This window comes from Pristiophorus japonicus, chromosome 8 (genome assembly GCF_044704955.1).
Source record: "Pristiophorus japonicus isolate sPriJap1 chromosome 8, sPriJap1.hap1, whole genome shotgun sequence".
NCBI lineage: Eukaryota > Metazoa > Chordata > Chondrichthyes > Pristiophoridae > Pristiophorus > Pristiophorus japonicus.
In genome coordinates, this window is record NC_091984.1 from 136334749 (window position 1) to 136357964 (window position 23216).

The 23216-nt window shown below is 45.1% G+C and overlaps 1 protein-coding gene across 1 annotated transcript in view; it reads right to left on the bottom strand.

Moving 5' to 3' along the window:
• The window catches only part of LOC139268760 (neurogenic locus notch homolog protein 2-like), a 209585-nt gene that overhangs the window by 176870 nt on the left and 9499 nt on the right, over window positions 1–23216 (bottom strand). Inside the window, exon 2 of the mRNA XM_070887431.1 lies at window positions 9715–9796. Coding sequence (XP_070743532.1) covers window positions 9715–9796 — 82 coding nt within the window. The remainder of the gene's footprint in view (window positions 1–9714; window positions 9797–23216) is intronic.

The following is a 23216-nucleotide window of genomic DNA, read 5'->3' on the forward strand; positions in this document are numbered from 1 at the left end:
GAATGAGAGGGGACCTCATAGAAACGTTTAAAATTCTGACGGGTTTAGACAGGTTAGATGCAGAAAGAATGTTCCCAATGTTGGGGAAGTCCAGAACCAGGGGTCACAGTCTGAGGATAAGGGGTAAGCCATTTAGGACCGAGATGAGGAGAAACTTCTTCACCCAGAGAGTGGTGAACCTGTGGAATTCTCTACCACAGAAAGTAGTTGAGGCCAATTCACTAAATATATTCAAAAGGGAGTTAGATGAAGTCCTTACTACTCGGGGGATCAAGGGTTATGGCGAGAAAGCAGGAAGGGGGTACTGAAGTTTCATGTTCAGCCATGAACTCATTGAATGGCGGTGCAGGCTAGAAGGGCTGAATGGCCTGCTCCTGCACCTATTTTCTATGTTTCTTAGCTCAGGTGCACGATACCACCAAGTCGAGGCCCAAAATTTGCCCTATCGGCCCTGAAGAACCTGAGACTTTCTGATGCAGTAGTGCTGTAACTTTAACAACAACAACAACAACTTGTATTTATATAGCGCCTTTAACATAGTGAAACATCTCAAGGCGCTTCTCAGGAGCATTATGAGATAAAAAAAATTGACACAGAGCCGTAGAAGCGGAAATTAGTACAGGTGACCAAAAGCTTGGTCAAAGGAGTAGGTTTTACTGAGCGTCTTGAAGGAGGAAAGAGAGGTAGAGAGGCGGAGAGGTTTAGGCAGGGAATTCCAGAGCTAGGGGCCGAGGCAACAGAAGGCATGGCCACCAATGGTTGAGCGATTATAATCAGGAATGCTCAGGAGGGCAGAATTAGAGGAGCGCAGACATCTCGGGGGGTTGTGAGGCTGGAGGAGATTACAGAGGTAGGGAGGGGTGAGGGCATGGAGGGATTTGAAAATAAGGATGAGAATTTTGAAATTGAGGCATTGCTTAACCAGAAGTCAATGTAAGTCAGTGAGCACAGGGGATGATGAGTGAGCGGGACTTGGTGCAAGTTAGGACACGAGCACCTGAGTTTTGGATCACCTCTAGTTTACGTAGGGTATGGCGAGAAAGTTGGAATGGGGTACTCAAGTTGCATGTTCAGCCATGAACTCATTGAATGGTGGTGCAGGCTCGAAGGGCCGAATGGCCTACTCCTGCACCTATTTTCTATGTTTCTATGTTTCTATGATGCCTGGAGCATCACACACTGGACATTTGCCAATTTTGCACCTGAGCAGAAATAATGAGCATCAGCAAGCCAATGAACCATGGTAGGTATCACAGGTAAACCTAATGTTGACCACATCCAAAATCCACTTTCCAACAATGGCCAATGAGTGGTTTTCAGTCACAGGAATTGTGATTGATTTCCTCCTAATCAGGAAGGACACCAATATTATGTATCAAGGCCTATTTTTGTTGCTGAAAAATGTTCAAGTTCACAATCTAGAGTCACATCAGGACATGCTTCAGCTATTTCAACTGAAGATCTTTCAATTCTAAAAATAGAGCAGCCAGAATTCTCAATGGCAGGAGCGAGAAAGCCTTCACTGTCATAGCATCATGGTATCGCGTGTTTGAAAAATGTACGTCATTCCACAAAGGCTTCCAAATACAACAGCGAGTGATTGATCTGATGTTGATGGGTTTTTTTTAAATTGGAGAAAAGGGAACCCATATGGAATGAGGAATTACTTGGCCGAATCAGCAATTAGGTGACTTGTTGGGGAGAACCACGTGGGTGGAGTCTTGCACTGCGGTATCGATGGGCGTCAGCAGCTATCCCAAGCCCCCATCTCCCCACAGGGTGTTGGTTTGAGTTCTTCCAAAGCTCATGGAATGTACAAAACCATCAAGTGGAGTTTTTAATTGCATCATTTGACTAAAGAGCACTGTCCTAATTCAAAACACTCTTTCCACCACTTTCAAAAACAAGTGCACGGAGTGCGCGTTTAATCAGATGCACATTTGCATGATCTCCTACGCGTGGTGATGTACCTACACTGCCAAAGCTGTTCAACGGCCTCAAAATCCCTGGGTTGGTTGAATGAAAGTGAAGTACTCCAGAATCAGCGAGCGAAACGCCCCCCCCCCCCCATCCTTATGCCTCAGAATCCAAATCGGACACATCTCAAATACTTCTCTACTAAATTCCTCTTTTCCAGTTCAGTCAGATCCCGTGCCAATTCGTCTCTGCTGCTGTCTCCAAACTTCCAATGGTGGATTTACACCACAGACCACTTCAAGTCCTTCAGACGGGATGCTAAACAGAGTCCCCTCTCCAGGCTCTGGCGGATGTTAAAAGATCCCGTCACGATGCGATGAAGGGCAGGGAATTCTCTCGCTGCCCCTGACAACATTCCTTCCCGAGCCAACATCATCAGAAACACAGTAACCGGTCACTGATTCCCCCCACCCCGATAACGCTTGCACCATTTGTTGGCACTTACTGGCTGTCGAGTTTGCCGACGGAACAGACACGGCGCCGCAAAAACGATTCACCGCGCCAACTGCTTAAGAGACATTTCAAAAATGAGATGCCATGTTTATTATTAAGAATAACTCCAGTGCTGCCAAGTGCTGTGGAATCTGCCCACTTTATATTCACTGAGTGGATTCCACGGCGCTGAAGCAACAGTCGAAGAACTATGCACGCTCTTGTTCGTCGTTTGCGGCACCGGCACACGTTCTCCCACAAGCAGCGGGGCTGTAACCAGTGTGAAACGCGGAATTTCTCTCTCGGCGTTTAACAAAGGAAAAGGCAATTCACCCAGGCAGAACAGCTGGGAAGTTTACTCCCAAACCCCCATCACCCCCCTATCCCCCAAACAACTACACCACAGTTTTAAAAAAAATTATTGGTACTGTGCACTGCCTTTCTTTGTCTCCTAATTTAATAAATCGTGTTTTTAATTTTTTTTTAAACTGTAAAAATATAAAAAGAACCCCCCCCACCCCACAACAAGCGTTTCCGTGGCAGCAGATTGACAAAGCTTCTTGACAAACAAAAGCAGCCCCTTTCGCTCCACGCATCCTCGGCTACTTTCCAAATTCAGACTGCAAATTTTAAAGATCACGCAGTGTCACAGCGATTGTAGCAGCTCCTTTCACAACCTAATACCTAAAAATATTTGCTAAGACACCATCACACAAAGCACTCAAACGTGGAAGCCTGCCAACAGGATAGCAGTTTTTATTAAAGACCATGGGGGTGCAACAGTAAACAAAAAAAATACAATTTAAAAAGCCAGGGGGAAGCCCCAGTCTAATCTACCCTGGCACATATGTGCACGCACACGTGCACAAATACACACACACACACACACCTACCTACAATGGAGGAGTTCTCAGACAGTAGCTGGACTAAGAGGGAAGACAAAATAACAGACAACTTGGGGGAAGTAAAAAGGAAACATGGGTAATTTCTGTGAAGATTGGAACCAGAGCCACACACCAAGAGGAAAGATAGTGGCTCCCTCATTCCTCAAATGGGTAAAGATACTACACGGTTGGACACTGAGCTATGTAAACCAAGCTAATGCAAGGCTTCATCATTTTGTCTGTTGGTTGATCTCAATTGGTCCATTGGTGCAATCACTGCAACTGACCAGAATGTCAGCTGTGGCCCAGTGGGTACCATACCTGCCTGAGTCACAAGGTTGTGGGTTCAAGTCCCACTCTAGGAACTTGAGCACTTTTAAAAAAAAAAAATCTTGGCTGACACTCCAGTGCAGTGCTGTCAGAGGTGCCATCTTTCGGATGAGACGTTAAACCAAGGCCCCGTCTGCCCTCTCTGGTGGACGTAAAAGATCCACCAGTTGTGTATAGACCAACAAACAGTCATAGTGAGGTTGGGGATGGCACCAAACAAGAAATTAGGGATGTGTGCAATAAAGGTACCTCAGTTATCATGGGTGACTTTAATCTACATATGATTGGGCTAAACAAACTGGTAGCAATACGATGGAGGAGGATTTCCTGTAGTGTATAAGGGATGGTTTTCTAGACCAATATGTCGAGGAACCATTTCGAAGAAGAGTAGGGGAAGTTATCCCCGGTGTCCAGGCCAATATTGATCCCTCAAACACCACAACAAAAACAGTTTATCTCGTCAGTATCACATTGCTGTTTGTGGGAGCTTGCTGTGTGCAAATTGGCTGCTGCATTTCCCATATGACAACAGTGACTGCACTCAAAAGTACAGGTTGAACCTTCCTTATCGAGAACCCTCAGGACCTGGCCTGTTCTGGATAAGGGATTTTTCCGGACGAGGAGTGGTCACGTTAAATTGGATGGTATAGGTACTGAGCAAGGGGATATTGGGGCTGACTGACTTGGGGCTGGGAGTGCGGCAGAGAGATCGTGGGGGTGGGGGGGATCACGGGGTCAGGCCAGCGATTGCTGGAGTCGGCAGCGAGGAAGGACTTCAATTTGTTCATGTCGGAGTTCTGCGCATGCGCCACCCAGTAGCCGGGAATGGTTCTGGACGAGGGGTGATTCTGGATAAGGGAGGTTCAACTTGTACTTAATTGGCTGTAAAGCTCTTTGAGATGTCCGGTGGTCGTGAAAGGTGCTATATAAATGCAAGTCTTTCTTTCTTTCTCAGGGGTGAGTGATGATGGTGGTAGAGTACTGTCCAGTGACGACTCCTGAATGTTTCTGGTGTGTGGGATTCAGAGACAGGGCCAGGCCCCCTGATGACGCTCTCGTGCTCAAATAGCTCTCGGACACGATGCTTGGGTCTTGTACCGGAAAGCATCCGATGCCATGAGTCAGCACCTTCAAGAAAGGAGGAAGAAGAAAAGGAGCAAAAGAAAATAAAAAGCTGGGGGGCGCGGGAGGGGATGGAAAATGATGAATAAATCCATTTGGATTCCGAACGCAGACACAGTAGACCTGTCCTGTGTGTGGTCAGAGACAACGATGGGGAACTGGTGGCCATTCTAGCATTTCCTCATCTCAAGAGGCACCTGCCAAAAAGGAAATAAAGCACCTTCTCTTCTGCTCATCCCAACGTTTATCCAGATCCATGAAAGGCTTGGGAATCCGAAGGGTATTCTACAGCACAAAGAGAACATGGGCGAGGTGGGAGAAAAGCAAATCACAAAATGGGTGAACGACACACAAAAAAAGAGCTGCCAGGGATGTTAACACTGAAAAAGTAAATATTTAGTGACAGAGGTTGTCTGCTGCACAACATTCCAGTCTGCTGTGTCAATAGGGAGGTTGCCAACAGTCCACTTAAATCAACTTCAAATCTTTCGAGATGCATGACCTTTCAAAACCACCAGATCGGAGCAGAAATTAAACACACCGACTGTCAAGAGCTTTTGTGACATTCGAGATAATTTACCAGCCATTAACTTCGACTATTTGCCCGCCTTCTCCTCAACCATGTTTTGCACAGCTTGTTGTCCAAATGGGACTTCAGTTTTAAGTTTCCTTCGACTAATTTCTCTCACTTCAAAGCCACAAATGCCCACTGACAAGTGCAACCCCTCTCGCCGCCATAATAAGAGAGTTTATATCGACAAATATGTTGTCTCTGGTCTGCAAAGCAGCCTCAATGCAAAGATAGCTTGATAAATTGTGGGCAGAATAGTTAGTATCACTGGTGTGGTTTGTCTCATCAGTACTTTCACAGCAACTCTTCACAGGTACTTTTTCATTTCTGGTTTAATAACAGGGTTTTCCCCCTCCTTTTCTTGTTAATCACCTGCTACAGAGGCTCAATATCAGTTTAATGTCACATCATTTTCTCCCTCTCTCATGCTGGGGTACAGCTCTACAGGTCCAAGTAGCCATCTTGCTCAAGTGGTTGTTCGTCATGCGAGAGCCTGATCAAGTAATGGCAGGCTACCAGACTAGAATGCGTACCTTGAACAAGGCGCTAACTCTACCCACCACACGCATCCACCTCCAAACATCATCCAGCAACAATCTACAACCCCACAAGATTCACTGGATAGTAAAGGGAATCCTGGTAGTTTTCCATTACTCCCCACTCCCAAGCCCAGAGGCAATGAACCAAACTGTCCGACTCTCATCACAAACACTGGCCTCGATCAGAGATTCCAACACCTTGGACGCTCCTGGTCTGTTTGGCTCAATATCTCACTCATGCACAACCCAACTGTACAAGCCACCTCGCAGATGCTCCATGAAGTTTTACGTAAGTGTAAAGTGGGATTGATGTTCTCACTTATTCAGTCTCGAATCCGGACACAGGAATTAGGCAGCAACAGAAACCCAAAACTACGGAGCATTCAGTCTCTTCTTCCCCAAATTAACTCATCATCATAGGCAGTCCCTCGAAATCGAGGACTTGCTTCCACTCTTAAAAAAAAATGAGTTCTTGGGAGACTGAACAGTCCAATACAGGAATTAACAAATTAACTAATGACTGTATGTCTGATGCCATTATGGTTACACCCAGGTTTTCTACATTACAACAGCGACGACACTCCAAAAGTACTTAATTGGCTGCAAAGCGCTTTGAGATGAAAAAGGCGCTATACAAATCCAAGTCTTTCTTTTATTGGAACCCAAAAAGCAAGGCACAAAAACTCCATCACCACCAGTAATTAGAAATCACTGGCAAACAGAGATCATTAGGGATCACTTCAGCCCAGTCACGAGTTGCTCTGGCTGGTTTCTTCTTTTCAATGGCTTTTATTTCAAATGGCACAGTAGAACTTATCACTGGTGAAATAAACCATAGCAGCACAAATGACAGTGGTTTCCCCACTTGATCAAGGTAAAACCTAGAGCGAACACTGATTACACCATGACTTAGCAGATCAATTATATCATCCGGCACCAAGGAAGGTGACCACTTTTCATCTTATCAGAAACAGCTGGCAAATAGTGGGGGGGAAATTAACGCAGGGCTTGTGTTCCAATATATTATTTGCTGGTGATTAAAAATGAATACAAAACAATAACAACGAACACTTCATCATATGAGGCAGAAATGAGCGTAATGATAAAACGATGTTTTTTTTTAAATTTAAAAATTGAGAGAGCCCACTCAGAATTGCAACTGTCTGCTCCATAACATGATGGGCAATAATCCTACAAATGCCCACGTAAAACTAGATTATCCCAGTTTTGATACAACCGATTGTATTCCATTTGCTAACTTGAAATATAGCAGGATCTTTAGCACATAGTCTAGGCCGACACCTCAGTGCAATACTGAAGGAGCACTGCACTGTCAAATGCACAGTCTTTCAGATGAGATGTTAAATGAAGGACCCATTTGCCCTCTCAGATGAATGCAAAAGATCCCTATTTCGAAGAAGACCAAGGGAGTTCTCCCCAGTGTCCTGGCCAATATTTATCACTCAACCAACATCACTAAAAAAAAGTCGATCTGGTCGTTATCACATTGCTGTTTGTGGGACCTTGCTGTGTATAAATTGGCTGCCACATTTCCTACAACAGTGACGACATTTCAAAAGAACTTCATTGTTGTAAAGCGCTTTGGGAAGTGGTGGGTTACTACAATTGTTTTCTTGTTGTTAGGGGTGAGTGCATAAGAGAGAATTATCCATGGAATCCTATTGCCGAGAGTTATTCAGTGACACCTGCTAGAATATGCAGATGTTTAAACATCTGGAAAAGTCAGGCGGGTTGGGCGGGTGGAGGTGTAATTTAAAGTACAAATTGAAGTCAGTCAACTGTTTGGTTTATACCCAACACACCACAGCAACAGAAAACCTGCAGAGACACTGAACAAGATCCGATCCCATCGACAGTCTGCAGCAAAAGGCAGACAGAATCCAGGTCAATTTACAAAAGCAACCATCTCGCGTTAACTACAAATTACAAAATGGGCACTCGAGCACCAAGTCATTTGCTCAAACACAAAACTTTCTCAAGCATTGCTCAGCTTGACTCGGCTATTCAATCCGCCCCTCCCCCAGAAACAATGCAACCCCTGTCTGTAACTCAGGGAGTATCCATTACCCACAAGCCGAATGCAGCCCTCAGCTTTCCAAACACGAGCACAATTCCTAGGTGTTTGCTCTGTGCAAAAGCACACATCGCCAAAGGATTCTCCTTTCTTTGCTTGTGCCGGGCTGCCAGCTGACGTCCCTGACCAAGCACAATAAGATCCAGAAATCTAATCCGACCTGCTCTTTCACCTTACTGGTGTCAGACTTTGCTGGGCACCAATTGGCTGCTGCAGTCGCCCACCCAACAGTGACTGCACTTCAAAGGTAATCCATTGGGCGTAAAGCACTTGGGGACATCCTGAGGACAATAAGCCCAAACGTAAATGTAAGTTGATTCAAGATGATTTATTGACAAACGAATACAAAGTAATGTGTTAAGTACTGTGTGCTATAGTTTAATTGCCATGTTTCACCTGGATGTCAGGTACCCGAATAAAGGATTTGTTGGAATCTCTTTTTGAAGTTATGTTACATTTTGTTCTACATCTACAACTTGAATGGATATAGCGCCTTTAATGTACTGTAACATCCCAAAATGCTTCACAGGAGCATAATCAGACAATAATTCACACCGAGTCAAAGAAGGAGATCGTAGGACAGGTGGCCAAAAGTTTGGTCAAAGAGGTAAGTTCTCGGGAGCATCTTGAAGGAGAGAGCGGTGGAGATGCAGAGGTTTTGGGGGAAATTCTTGGGCCCAGATGTCTGAAGGCACAGCCACCAATAGAAGGCAGAAGAAAATGGGGAATGGACAAGAGGCCAGATTCAGAAGAACGCAGAATTCTCGAAGGATGTTACAGAGATAGGGAAGGGAGAGGCCATGGAGGAATTTGAACACAAGGATGAAAATTTTTAAATCCAGGCATTCAAGGACCTGAGGTCGATGTAGATCAGTGAGCACAGCGGTGAATGGTACAGGTACAGAGGAGTGGGAAGGTCGGGGCAGATGAGCGTCAAGAGATCATGGTGGAGGAGCGATTGAGATATCATGACGGAGGAGCGGTGAGAGATTGTGGCCGAGATGCGGCAAATCAGGGTACGGGGCCCAGGGGCAGCACGGGCCAGCCCACACTGCGATGTGTGCGCGCACTAGGTCCATGCAGCAGAACAGATCTCCAGTCGTCCTGGTTAACCCTTGCCACTGGATAAAGGCCTAGCTCTGTCAAGCCCGTGTGGTGGCTGATGTGCAACGGTCACCACACGTTAAAAAAATCCATGCACAGGCATCTTCCACCCCTTCAATTGGAGTTCAGGACTGGAACATCGGGTCCTTCATTGAAACATCTGTGAACTCGTGGGAGCAAGTCATCCTCGTTCGAGGGACCGCCTATGATGATGATGATGATGATGATGGTCGAATGTTATGGTGCGAGTTAGGATACGGAGAGCAGAGTTTTGGATCGAGCCCCAAGGTGCACTCCAGCAAAGTCCCTACATTTGCAGATTTGCATTTGCTGTCCCAGCCAGGACAGGAGTCAAACTTCTTCCCAAAGCCACTCCTGCACACAAGCACCACACTGGCACCGATCGAAGTCACAAGTGTGTTTATAAGTGTGGCTATAAAATGCAGCACAAGAACATGCAAAGTAAAGGGGAAATTAGTTTTATGCCTCTTTTCTTCAGCTTGAACAAAAAAAAAAGCACACCAGCAGCATTAAATGCACACGAGTGTGGAGGAGCTCCAAACTGCCTCCTTCTCCAACCACTTGGGGCAACTCGGAAACAGCAAACAACAGGACAAGTGGGCAATCAACAATGTAGTCTGGGACAAAGCAGCTACTTACACGCATTCTCCGGTACCGTTCGGATTCGTTACACATCTTCCCTTATTAACGCATGGCTGAGAGGCGTCACGGCACTGCAGTGCTAAGAGAAAAGAAAACCTCTGTTAGAACAAGAGCAAAGAAATCATTTTTTGAGATTACACCCAAACCATTGCAACTCTCCCTCTCCCACCATTAAAAGGTTAACATTGAAGATGCATCTTTAAAATATAATATTGGCTATTTCCAACACCCACACAATAGAGATTAGCCAGAAGTTCATATAACCCTTGTCAATTCCCCTTTAATTGGGTCCTGGAAAGAGAAATTAAGGAACTTCCAATAGCGACAACTTGTATCCATGTCGCGTTTTACCACAGTAAAACATTCCAAGGCACTTCACAGGAGTGTTACCAAATTTGACACCGAGCCACACAAGGAGAAAGTAGGACAAATGACCAAAAGCTTGGTCAAAGTGATAGGTATTAAGGAGTGTCGGAAGGCGAGGTAGAGAGGCGAAGAGCTTTAGGGAGGGAATTTCAGAGCGTAGGCCCGAAGCAGCTGAAGGCACAACTGTCAATGGTGGAGCGATTAAAATCAGGGATGCACAAGACTTAAAGGAGCGCAGCAATCTCGGAGGGTTGCAAGCAACATAAGAACACAACATAAGAAATAGGAGCAGGAATAAGCCATTTGGCCCCTCAAGCCTGCTCCGCCATTTAATAAGATCATGGCTGATAGTTCAAAAATCTGTCTATCTCCACCTTAAATATATTCAACCTTTCTGCATAAGTCAACCCCTTCATCTCAGGAATCAACCTAATGAACCTTCTTTGAACTGCCTCCAATCCTAGTTTATCCCTCCTTAAATACGGAGACCAAAACTATTAGCAGTACTCGAGGTGTGACCTCACCAATACCCTACACAGTTGTAGCAGGACTTCCCTACTTTTATACTCCATCCCCCTTGCAATAAAGGCCAACATTCCATTTGTCTTCCTGATTACTTGCTGTACCTGCATACTCACTTTTTGTGTTTCATGTGCAAGGACCCCCCGCGGTCCCTCTGTACCGCAGCATTTTGTAATCTTTCTCCATTTAAATTACAATTTTATTTTTTATTTTTCCTGCCAAAGTGGATAACCTCACATTTTCGCACATTATACTCCATCTGCCACTAACTTAGCCTGTCTATATCCCTTTGCATATTTTGTGTGTCCTCCTCACAACTTGCTTTCCCACCCATCTTTGTATCATCAGCAATGTTCCCTGTAAGCTGCACTTGCTTCTGGACGGCCTGTTTCTTTGAATGCTCAGTCCCTTTAAATCTCTGCACATGCACGGTATTTACACTGTTAAAATCCACTGAGTGGCCTCTGCGGGATCCTTCAGATTACTGTGCGACTGCACACACCTTAGCGGGAACATTGATTGTAGGGCTAGAGTAGATTACAGAGATAAGGAAGGGCGAGGCCATGCAGGGACTTGAACACAAGCTTTTGAATTATAAAAAAAAAAAATCAAGGTGCTGCCAAACTCGGAACGAATTAAGGTCAGTGAACAAGGAAGTGAAGGGTACAAGGGACTTGGTGTGAGTTAGGATAAGGGCAGCCGAGTTATGGTTGAGCTTATGGAGGGTGGAAGATGGGAGGCTGGCCAGGAGAGCATTGGCATCGTCTAGTCCAGAGATCAGAAATTCATTCAAATTAAATTCCACAGAATTAGAAAAGTTTTTTTTGCAAAAAACATGATGCTTACATTCAATTTGGGACAAATGTGGATGCAGTGCAAGACTGGATTGCGTCACTTCTGACACCTTAATATTTGGGCCAGTTCAGTAGCATCGTGCAAGGCTCAAAACAAACAATGTCCAAATTGTTTTTAATTCCTTCATGGGATGTGGGCGTCGCTGGCAAAGCCAGCATCTATTGCCTATCCCCAATTGCACGTGAGGTGGTGGTGGTGAGCCGCCTTCTTGAACCACTGCAGTCCATGTGGTGAAGGTACTCCCCCAGTGCTGTTAAGGAATGAGTTCCAGGACTTTGACCCAGCGACAATGAAGGAACGGCGGGCGATATACTTCCAAGTCAGGATGGTGTGCGACTTGGAGGTGGTGGTGTTCCCATGCACCTGTTGTCCTTGACCTTCTAGGTGGTAGAGGTCACGTGATTGGGACGTGCTGTCAAAGAAGTTGCTTTAGGGAGTTGCTGCATTGCATCTTGTAGATGGTACACACTGCAGCCACGGTGCGCTAGTGATGGAGGGAGTGAATGTTGAAGGTGATGGATGAGGTGCCAGTCAAGCAAGCTGCTTTGTCCTGGATGGTGACGAGCCTCGAGTGTTTTGGAGCTGCATCCAGGCAAGTGGAGAGTATTCTATCACACTCCTGACTAGTGCCTTGTCGATGGTGGAAAGGCTTTGGGGAGTCAGAAGGTGAGACACTCGCTGCAGAATACCTAGCCTCTGACCGGCTCTTGTTGCCACGGTGTGTGTGTGTGGCTGGCCCAGTTAAGTTTCTGCTATTATATGTATCTGAATAACTGATGTGTTACTTTTTATAACAGAGCTAACCAGCCGAATCCCACTTTCCAGCTCTTGGTCTGTAGCCCTGTAGGTTACAGCACTTCAATTAAACATACAAGTACCTTTTAAATGTGATGAGGGTTTCTGCCTCTATCAGGCAGTGAGTTCCAGACCCCCACCACCCTCTGGGTGAAGAAATCTTTCCTCATTTCCCCTCTAATCCTTCCACCAATTACTTTAAATCTTTGGCCTCTGGTTAGTGACCCTTCTGCCAAGGGAAAAGGGTCCTCCGATCCACTCAATCGCGGCCCCTTATAATTTTACACACTAATTTAACAATGAGATTCTAAATCACTCTTGGCTGCCCGCACACACCACCAAACTTGTTATGATGTAATAGTGCTGGAGGCCCGGGTGCAAGTTGCCTGTTTGAACCTCCTTGTGATACGGGAGAAAAGGGAAAGATAAGTAAAAATGGGGGGGGGGGATAAAGGGTTAAAAAATTCACTAGTAAAATAAAAAGCAAAAAGTATAACAGATAATCTCCCATCTAACAAAGGGTCACAAATTGTACATCAAAATGAAATGAGTGTGGTTATTTTTAATGCTAGTTTCATGTTGTTACTTCCTGTCCGACCTGTATTCGATTTGCATGATAGTTGTTCCACTTCAACCAGGCAGGCTGGATTACTGAGATGTGTGTAAAAAAGAGATGAACCATCTACTTTATTTTAATATCCACCTTTACTCACTAAAATTTCAAATGAACAGATTTGAAACACAACTTTTTTTTTTAAAAAGATGCAGAATGAAAAGATGCAGGATACCTGACTGTACACTACGCAACAGCTCCTTGGAAGCTTGTACATGCGTTTCTGGGCAGTCGAAGTCTTGTTCACTATCAAGCTCTCCTCCCTCTGCTCCACAAACCCACAATCCCATTTGTAGCCAGGGGAACTGACTACCAATGTCAACACACACTCATCAATTCGATGCAAGAATGCTTGATGCCTGCAATCTGTGCAACGAAAAGACAACAATCTGTAATTTTATGTGGTACACAGGGAACCACAAACACAGACAAAAGGTCAATCTTCCCCCCACCAGCCCTTCTCCTCCCCCTCCGCAAAAAAGGAGAGCTAGGTGATGTTCTGGGAGAAAACAAGGTGCATCACTTGGCCCAGAACCACAGAACCGCCCTAAACTAGCGTTAGTCATTCACTTTTGTTGCAACCCAGTGTGACGGGACACAGCTCTGTTCCTGCAATGTCCTTATACCTTGAGCATCTCATTTTAAATCACACCCTCATTGCAGTTGTCAAGTGTGTTATGTATTTAACCCCTTGCAACCTGTATCACACTACCACCAGAGCCTACGTGTTGGGAGTCCCAAGGGATCCCTGCATCCCTTGGGAGCACGGTATATAAGCAGGCTACCCATGAGGTACCTACAATCTGGAGTCTTATTAAAGGAGCTAAGGTCACATTAGCTCATTGTTCACAGTACTCAGTTTCATCCTTTATTATGAGTGTATCCAAGTGAAAGACAGGCAAAGTGGACCATGGGAAGGATTTTTTAAAAATTACTGATTAGGTTCTGAAGATGGGGAGTGTACGTATTGTGATGCACAAAGTGTCACAACTGTGCATCCGGGAGGGCGCTGATGGACCAATAGGTCTTGGCCATCATTTTTTGTATGTTCCTTCACTTGCTCTTGGAATATCTCAACCCGAACTACTACATCATCGGCAGTCCCTCGGAATCGAGGAAGACTTGCTTCCACTCTAAAAATGAGGCCTTGGGTGACTGTACAGTCCAATACGAGAATTACAGTCCCTGTCATAGGTAGGATAGATAGTTGTTGAGGGAAGGGGTGGGCGAGACAGGTTTGCCGCACGGTCTTTCCGCTGCCTGCGCTTGATTTCTGCATGCTCTCGGCAACGAGACTCGAGGTGCGCTCCCAGATGCACTTCCTCCATTTAGGGTGGTCTTTGGCCAAGGGACTCCCAGGTGTCAGTGGGGATGTTGCACTTTATCAGGGAGGCTTTGAGGGTGTCCTTGTAACGTTTCCTCTGCCCACCTTTGGCTCATTTGCCGTGAAGGAGTTCCGAGTAGAGCGCTTGCTTTGGGAGTCTAGTGTCTGGCATGCAAACAATGTGGCCTGCTCAGCAGAGCTGATCAGAGTGTGGTCAGTGCTTCAATGCTGGGGATGTTGGCCTGGTTGAGGATGCCTAAATTTGGTGCGTCTGTCTTCCCAAGGGATTTGCAGGATCTTGGAGACATTGTTGGTGGCATTTCTCCAGCAAACTACATTCATTTGGTGGAAAACAGGAGTGGAGGGGGAGAAATACTACTACATCTCTTCGTAACATCCTATGGCCTGCTGGGCCATGGTTGGAGACTGCGATACACATGGGCATGAAGGGCCCCCACCCACCCTCGTGGTTGAAGAGCTTATCACCATAGCTAGGTGAACGTTATGAAGAACAGTCACTCGAATGACCAAAAGGACAGCTGTCTGTGCCGATGGAACCGGACTCCTGCAGGAATCGTTGTCACCAGAAGACCAACAAAATGATGGCCCTGATTATCCAGGGTCTTCGAGTGCGTACGTGCCCGTAAGGGCCTCACAAGTTCCAGGTTTGCACGCATGTAAAGCGCACGCGCGAAAACCCGTATCTTGCAATCGGTCAAGAATCTTAAACAGATCATCCACATTCCCGGGAAATGGACATTCGCGGGCGGAGAGTTGGGCTATTTACCCAAGTACTGCCCAGTGAATGCCCGTGAAATTCTTTTGCCAAGTAAAAGCAGGCGTAAGGACTGCTTTAATCAGCATAAGAATTTAAATAAACAGAAAAATATATATATTTTCTAATTATTCAAACATTTAAAAAACCTGTAAAATAAGTTCAGGTTATTTTTAGCCCATTGACACGTTTAAATTTGTGTTTTAAATATTTAATTAAATTGCATTTTAATTAATGTTCAATATGTAACTTTCTTTATTTAGTATGCAAATTTATTTTTTGTGAGCGCCCCATTCATGTTTATGGCGCTTCAATATGAAAATGGACACCCCGTAAGTATGAATGGGGATCCCTTTCTTTTATTGGTTGGGCCGGCCCATGTGAGCCCAGGGCGCTGGCGAACCACATACGTCCCTGGGATACGTGAGCCTTTATGCACGTCTACAGGTGGAGGCCCAGGAGCCCGAGTCGCCGTGGATCCCGAGGCAGAAGGCAGGTGAGGACTTTACTTGCGGATCGGAGGCATTTTCCCGTGGGAAGCCTCCGACCGCAAATTCAGGCCCCATGTCATCCTGTGAGCTGGCCCCAGTGAGAGCACGTTAGTGCAACCTCTCCCCCTCAGTGTGGACGCATGGAATGCTTGTTTATTGACTCATGTGAACAAACACCATTTAAGCCACAGTGTGTGCGAGGGTTGAGTTACAATCAACTTGATATTTACACTCAGGGTTCAAATTGCTGACATTATCGGAGGTTTTCAAGGTTCAGTACCAAGTGGAAGAGAGCTGTCTTTCTAAAGGGGATGGGGGTTTTGTGGAGGGGGGGGGGGGGCGGGGGGGCAAAGGGTATAGTTTTCCAAAGGTACAACTTCCTGTCCCAAAACCTTTTCTACATTGCCTCTGACTTGCGTGATGCTGCATTGCGCCCCGAAACATAAAATGCACAAGAAACCTAAAGCTTGTTCCAGTCAATTTTTTTTTAATTGGCTCTGCGTACAATAGATCATTCTTAAGAGCAGCTGTTCCTCTGCAGTTTTTTTTTGACCATCTCATCCTCTCCTTCATGCTGAGAATAAAGAGTCTGCAAAACCGGATGTCTCTTATTAAAATTCCACTCTTAAGTGCCAGAATTTTCATGCTGCAAACAAATGCCGACCATCAGGAACTTGCTACATCCCACTGTCTCCTGATTTGTTTGCGATTCCAAACCCTCCACATCTTAATTGCTCATATCCAGCTGGATATGAGCAAGAAAATTAGGGACATTCAGTCACAAGATTTTTTTATATAAATATTGTGAACAACAGTCGTCTTCCCAGCCATTTTGACTGAAGAGTGAGAAACACAATTCCAATCAGGAGCCACATACTTGATCACCAAGGGGCACAGTGCTCCCCCCAGCCAGGCCCAGCATTGCTCAGGAGCCCCTCAGTACACCGTGATAAATGAAATGGCAACGCATCAAGATACAAGGCTCTTTTTTCTTCTGTTTTTGCAGTTCGCTTAGGTGTGTGCTATGAAACTTTGTGGGCCACATGTGAAGTTTGTATCAATATTCCCATTGTTGTAATACAGTTCATGTTCCTGACGCGAGCAAATTTTGGTGTTCTGATTTAGGATTTATCCACTAATGAGGCTACCTTTTTTCACACCTCCAGGCGCGAGTTAGAAATCAACGGGGGCACATTTAACACTTGCCAGGCCTTCTCGGGCCGGATATAATCCATGGCCCTTGGTTTGGATGCCTCTGGCTTAAGCCATTTCGACAGGCTAGTTTTTTGGCAACATCTCTGGAGGCAGCACAGCTTCTCACAGCAAACATGAACATTGCTGCCACACGCAGAGAAAATGCCCGTTTTCTGATCGTGGAAGCAGGCGCCTTGTCATTGGTCTGACTGTGTCTTCTACAGTCAGCACTTCAACAAAGGTACACCACCCGCAAAGTTGCAAATCGCGACTTGGAAATTAAACACGTGTCCAGACTTAAGTCAGCTGCGGTATGCTGCAGTAGAATCACCCACTCAATCTGAGCAGTGCAGATTCCATTGCACCAGCAGAGGCTCATTACAAGCTGTCTTCTTGTTATTTATTTTGGAATTGCTTTAATAAGAGAATAAATCTACAGCCATCTGCTTTCCAGCTTTGGCTGACCATGAAGAATCAGTAACTCGGCAAAAAAAAAGGTTTGCATTTATACAGCGCCTGTTGTGACCTCAGGTCATCCGAAAGCATTTTACAGTCAATGAGATGCTTTTGAAATGTAGTCACGTTGTAATGTAGGAAATGTGGCAGCTAATTTGCGCACAGCAAGCTCCTACAAACAGTGATGTGATAAACGACCTGATAAACTGTTTGTAATGTTGGTTGAGGAAAACATATTGGCTGGGAGAACTTCTTCGAATAGTGCCATGGGATCTTTCATGTCCACCCAAGGGGGACAGACAGAGAATTGGTTTAAAGTTTCATCCGAAAAACAGTATCTCCGACAGTGCAGCATTCCCTCAGCACTATGAATTATGTGCTCAAGTCTCTGGAGTGGGACTTGAACCCACAACCTTCTGATTCAGACAAGAGTGCTGCCCACTGAGCCACGGCTGGCAGCAGGTTTCTCCCTCCATCTCCAATGGTCAGGTGCTATTTCTCAATCCTTTGGGAATCTATTTAACTTCGACAAATCCTTACAGCTTCAGTGAAGAAATGGGTGTTTAATTCCTTCAGTTAAAGTTCTAATTAAAAAAATTATATAAATAGACAAGTTTTTTTTTTGTAAAAACCTGAAAATATTTTGCCCCTTACAATAAAAGGTGCTATTTGACTACAGCCTCTAAAGAAATCTACTACACAATGCAACAGCATGCAGTGTCAAATTTTGAGAGTTAAAGCATGAAGCGTACCACCACAGCCATTGTACACACACAGCCATTCATGATCTTAGCAAGGTAGCCGAGGCTGGTGCAACCTCAGACAGTGCGACAGAATGTGCTTTAAGGAAGGGGGGAGGGGGGGGGGAAGGTCGCTCAACATCCAGTGATATTTAAAACAAAAACAAGGGTCAAGGTACCACCGGATGTGGCACGAGGCCAGTCAAACCACAAGGCTCGATGCCCAGTATGTGCTGAATTAGCTGATCTCAGCTGGGGCTGTGGTTGGAGTGCTCGTCTTTGTTACCTCGAGACTGGACTATTCCAACGCACTCCTATCCGGCCTCCCACATTCTACCCTATGTAAACTAGAGGTGATCCAAAACTCGGCTGTCCTAACTGGCACCAAGTCCCGCTCACCCATCACCCCCTGTGCTTGCTGACCTACACTGGCTTCCAGTTAAGCACCACCTCAGATTTCAAAATTCTCATCCTTATTTTCAAATCCCTCCAGGGCCTCACCCCGTCCGTATCTCTGTAATCTCCTCCAGCCCAGAAACCCGACCCCACCCAGAGATGTCTGCGCTCTTCTAATTCTGCCCTCTTGAGCATCCCTGATTATAATCACGCCACCATTGGCGGCCGTGCCTTCTGTTGCCTATGCCCTAAGCTCTGGAGAACTCTCTCCCTAAACCTCTCCGACTCTCTACCCTCCTGCACGACGGTCCTTAAAACCTACCTCTTTTACCACGATTCTGGTCACCTGCGTTCATTTCTTCTGATGCGGCTCAGTGTCAAATTTTCTATATCTCATAATACTCCTGTGAAGCGCCTTGGAACGTTTCACTACGTTAAAGGTGCTATATAAATACAAGTTGTTGTTGCTCCAAGTTGCCTCGGTGCCTACCCCACCTCCACAACTGAGTGTGTGGGGCACAGGGAATAAATCAATCAGGGTTCCCACCTCTGATCATGACGACGTACTACTGGGCAGTGCAGAGTTTTATTCCACATGCAATTAGCCCATGAGCAAAAATGCAAAAAGGCCATTCACTATCAAGCTCATTTCTTCCACAGGCATCACATAATACACTCTATCCAAGAATCTACCCACCCATTCAAACTCCAGGAGTAAATTGCTGCATTAATATTGCAGACGTCTTGATCGCACAACCTGCTCCCCGACACAAACAAAATCCCCAGCAGCACTGGAAGGTCAGTCCTGAGGAATGCAAGCATTGGATATAAATGTAAAAACGATTCCCTGTCTATCACTTTGCTCAGCGTAATATTCATTATTCACCTCTGTATACTAATATACAACAAGCTTCAGAAGAACAGAATGACAGATGGTGCAGAACAGTGCACCAGTGTGCCACATCACGTGACGAGGTGTGGATTCTGATCCATAATACTCCACCTTCACCAAGCAGTCAACAAACATGAAACTGATGGCAGCATTAATCCACAATGCTTCCGTGAATTACATCAACAGCTACCTAGGTCATCACGATATGCAACAGAAGCACTGCGACCAGCGAGAGTAACAGTCAAGTGACTTGAAACCAGTTACTCAAAGCAGCTCTCTTTAAAAAAAAAAATGCTGTGACTTAACCACTGTCTGTGACCAAAAATACACAGAAACCTAAATGTGGTGCAGTTATGAGTCTTCCGTTCGAACATCTGAACTATGCATGGTCAAAGGTGTTTCAGATATGACCAAGAGCAAGTCATTAAATGAATGGAAATTGGTCAGAACAACCTTTGGCGCAATCTGATCATGTCAGGGTGATCTTTCAGTGTTGTCAGCACATATATTTAGCGCCTGCAACACATTTAGATCATGCTCATGTACAGCGAGATGTCTTGAAGCATTTTACAAGGTGAAGTAAAAGCAGCGGCACCCCAACAGGAAGGAAACCAGTGCAACTCAGCATGGATGGGAGAGATGGTATCATGGGATGCAGGCTGCAATATTCTGAGGAGTGGAGTGAGGGAGATTCATTTGCTGAAACTGACTCGAGGCCTGGATCAAGGTTTTGGAAGCAGTGAAGAGGTGTGGTAGAGGTGAAGGGAGCGTTGGCGACAATGGACGAGATGTGGTGGGGAGAGCTCAGATTGAGATTAACCAGCATTCTATGACTCCACGTCAGTGGGCGTGACCAGAGTTAAAGCCGGGTGAGGTATGCAACAGTTCAACTCCGGAATCAGATCATGACCTGACTTCAGAGATTCGCTTTCGTTTGACACGAGATGAAGCACAATTCCATTGTGGAGTCCATTCCAGTTTATTTTTAAACTCTTTCCGCTCTCAAACTCATTTAAAACCCATCAGATTTCGCCTCGCGAGTGCAAGCTATTTTCTTTTGCGTTATTTTGGCAGATACACGGGACTCAGCACTATAACAACCTTCACAAGGAAACAAATAGATTCTGCATTCCGGTGAATGGTGTCTTCATGTCAGAAATTCCAGAGACAAATACCTGACAGAGACATTATAGACAACAAGACATTCAATTGTAAACAAAGAATGAGAAACATCCCAATTTGTGGACATCTTTGCAACCATACTATTCAAGACTGTTGACATTCCAGCACAATAGCATCCTCCAAACACAATCAGTCTTCTTTTCTTTAAAAAGCCTGCCTTTAAATTCCATCCTTTATCTGTAAGCTGCAGTTAATGTCAATGGTTCTGGGGAAACATGCCAACAAATCACCACATGCTCAGGTCATCTACTACTAAAACTAGCACTTAGATAGCGCCTTTAACGTAGTAAAACATGCCTAGACGCTTCACGCAAACTCTTCGTGGACGGGAAAACAGAACAAAGCTCAAGATGCAGGGCTTTGTGGGTGGCGGTGGGGAGAAGAGACTGCCTCCAGAATCTGCTCGTGATTTCCAAAAATTAACATCTCAAGAACAGAATGGGCACCATGGGGAAAGATTCATTTCTACGCAACAAAACTATAAATCGATTCTTTATAAAAAAAGGATTATAATTATATACAAAAATATTTTTTTTAAATGTATAAACATGCAGCACACAGCATCCGCCTCCCCGCATATTATTGTCGAGCTGCCTGAATCTGAACCATTTCTCACTATTGCCACAGGTCACGCACTTCTTCACTTATAGACTTCAGTGCAAGAGAGCTAGCAACTACCAAGCCACCACATATTTTAAATCTATTCTCAGCAAGTCGGAAAGATGATTCAGAAACAGACATGTCACAAATCAGAGAAAGTAAAACCGCTGCAAAGGACAAGAGGCCACTGTGTGAATGGTGTCAGGGATGCTATTTTGGCGCTTGCATTTTATGCGGGTGCTGCTGTCAAGCTTTGGGACATTTTCGGCATGGTACAAGTTGCAATGTAGTATTTAGGCTGCTGATCTTTCAGTGAACTCCTGCAGAAACAAAATAATCAAATGCCACACACTGAAAATTATAAATCAGATGCAGCAGAGAGATACAAAAACAATATGCCAGTGTTGCTCTCCGACGCCAACTGGCACCCGTGGGGACCCTTTGCAAATTTGGAAAGCAGAGAGCCCACCCAAATGGGAGAAGGTCTTGGCCCATAATTTTTTCACGATACAATGTCCTTGGAATGGACAGGAAGCAGTGTGCATTTATCACACGCTTTACAGTGCATGTGGCCATTCGGCCCATCATACCTCTTGCTCCCAATCTGAATGAGTGATCGACTAAAGTCCCAATCCCTTGCTCTTTCCGCATATGCTTTTAAACTTTTCCAATGGGCTCAAGTCCCACTCCAGGAACTTGAGCACACAAATCTAGGCTGACGCTCCCAGTGCAGTGCTGAGGGAGTGCCGCACTGTCAGAGATACCGTCTTTCGGTTGAGACGTTAAACCAAGGCCCCGTCTGCAAAAAGATCCCAAGGCACTATTTCGAAGAAGAACAGGAGAGCAATCCCCGGTGTCTTGGCCAATATTTATCCCTCAATCAACATAACAAAAACAGATTATCTGGTAATAATTACATTGCTGTTTGTGGGAGTTTGCTGGTGCGCAAATTGGCTGCCGCGTTTCCTACATTTCAACAATGACTACACTTCAAAAGTACTTCATTGGCTGTAAAGCGCTTTGAGACGTCCGGTGGTCGTGAAAGGCTCTATATAAATCCAAGTCTTTTTTTTCCTTTACAAATCCAATAGGGTATTTAGGAGAAATTTCTTTACCGAGAGATTAGTTCTGACATGGAAATCACTACCACAAGGAGTGGGTGAGGTAAATAGCATATATGCATTTTAAGGGAAGCCACATAAACACGGGAGAGAAGAGAATCGAAGGATATGTTGATTGGGTGAGATGAAGTAGGGTGGGAGGAGGCTCGTATACAGCATAAACACCGTCACAGACAAGTTCGGCTGAATGGCCTGTTTCGGTCCTGTACACTCAATGTAATTCTATATAATTTCTTTTGCAAGTATTTATGCACTTCCCTTTCAAATTATGAATGCTCCTTCCACCGCTGAATAAAAAAACATGACCCCTTTCATTCTTTTGGTGATGATCTTAAATATATTCCCTTCAGTTTCTGTTTCACTGGCCAGCGGAAATAGTATTTCCTCATGTACCTTCTTCTGAACCATCTCTATGGCCTTGATATACTTTCTAAAGTAGGGTTCCCAAAACTGAATGCAATATTCTAACCAATGATCTGTATAGGTTTTGCATCACTTTGCTTTTGTACTCCATATTCCTTTTATTAAACTTTGGATTCTCTGATCTCTAAGTTTTTTTAATTAATGTATATTTCCTATCATATACTTCCTTTCAAAATGTATCACAGCCACATTTCCACGCTAGATTTTATCCAACAGCCTTCTGTTCAACCTACTCATCTGTGTCCTCAAGTCGGTTTGATCCTCTTCTGTTAATCACACTTCCTATTTTTATGCTGTTGGCAAATTTTGATAGTGTCCCCTGTATCCAAGTTGTGATCAACTATATTTATTTTAAGAATGGTTCCACCATTCCTTATGTCCCTCCAGTGTGAAAAACACCCATTAAGCACTATTCTTTTCGGTCCTCGACCAGGCCAACATCCCCAGCATTGAAGCACTGACCACACTTGATCAGCTCCACTGGGCAGGCCACATTGTTTGCATGCCAGACACGAGACTCCCAAAGCAAGCGCTCTACTCAGAACTCCTTCACCGCAAATGAGCCAAAGGTGGGCAGCGGAAACATTACAAGGACACCCTCAAAAGTCTCCCCGATAAAGTGCGATATCACAAGGCTTGGCCAGCCGCAGCCACCTCCTGCCCATCATTATTCACAACCGAGTGTCAGCCACGAGAGCTGGCAGGTGATTTGACCCGAGGGGAATTCACAACCAAGCTCGATCCTGTTCTCACC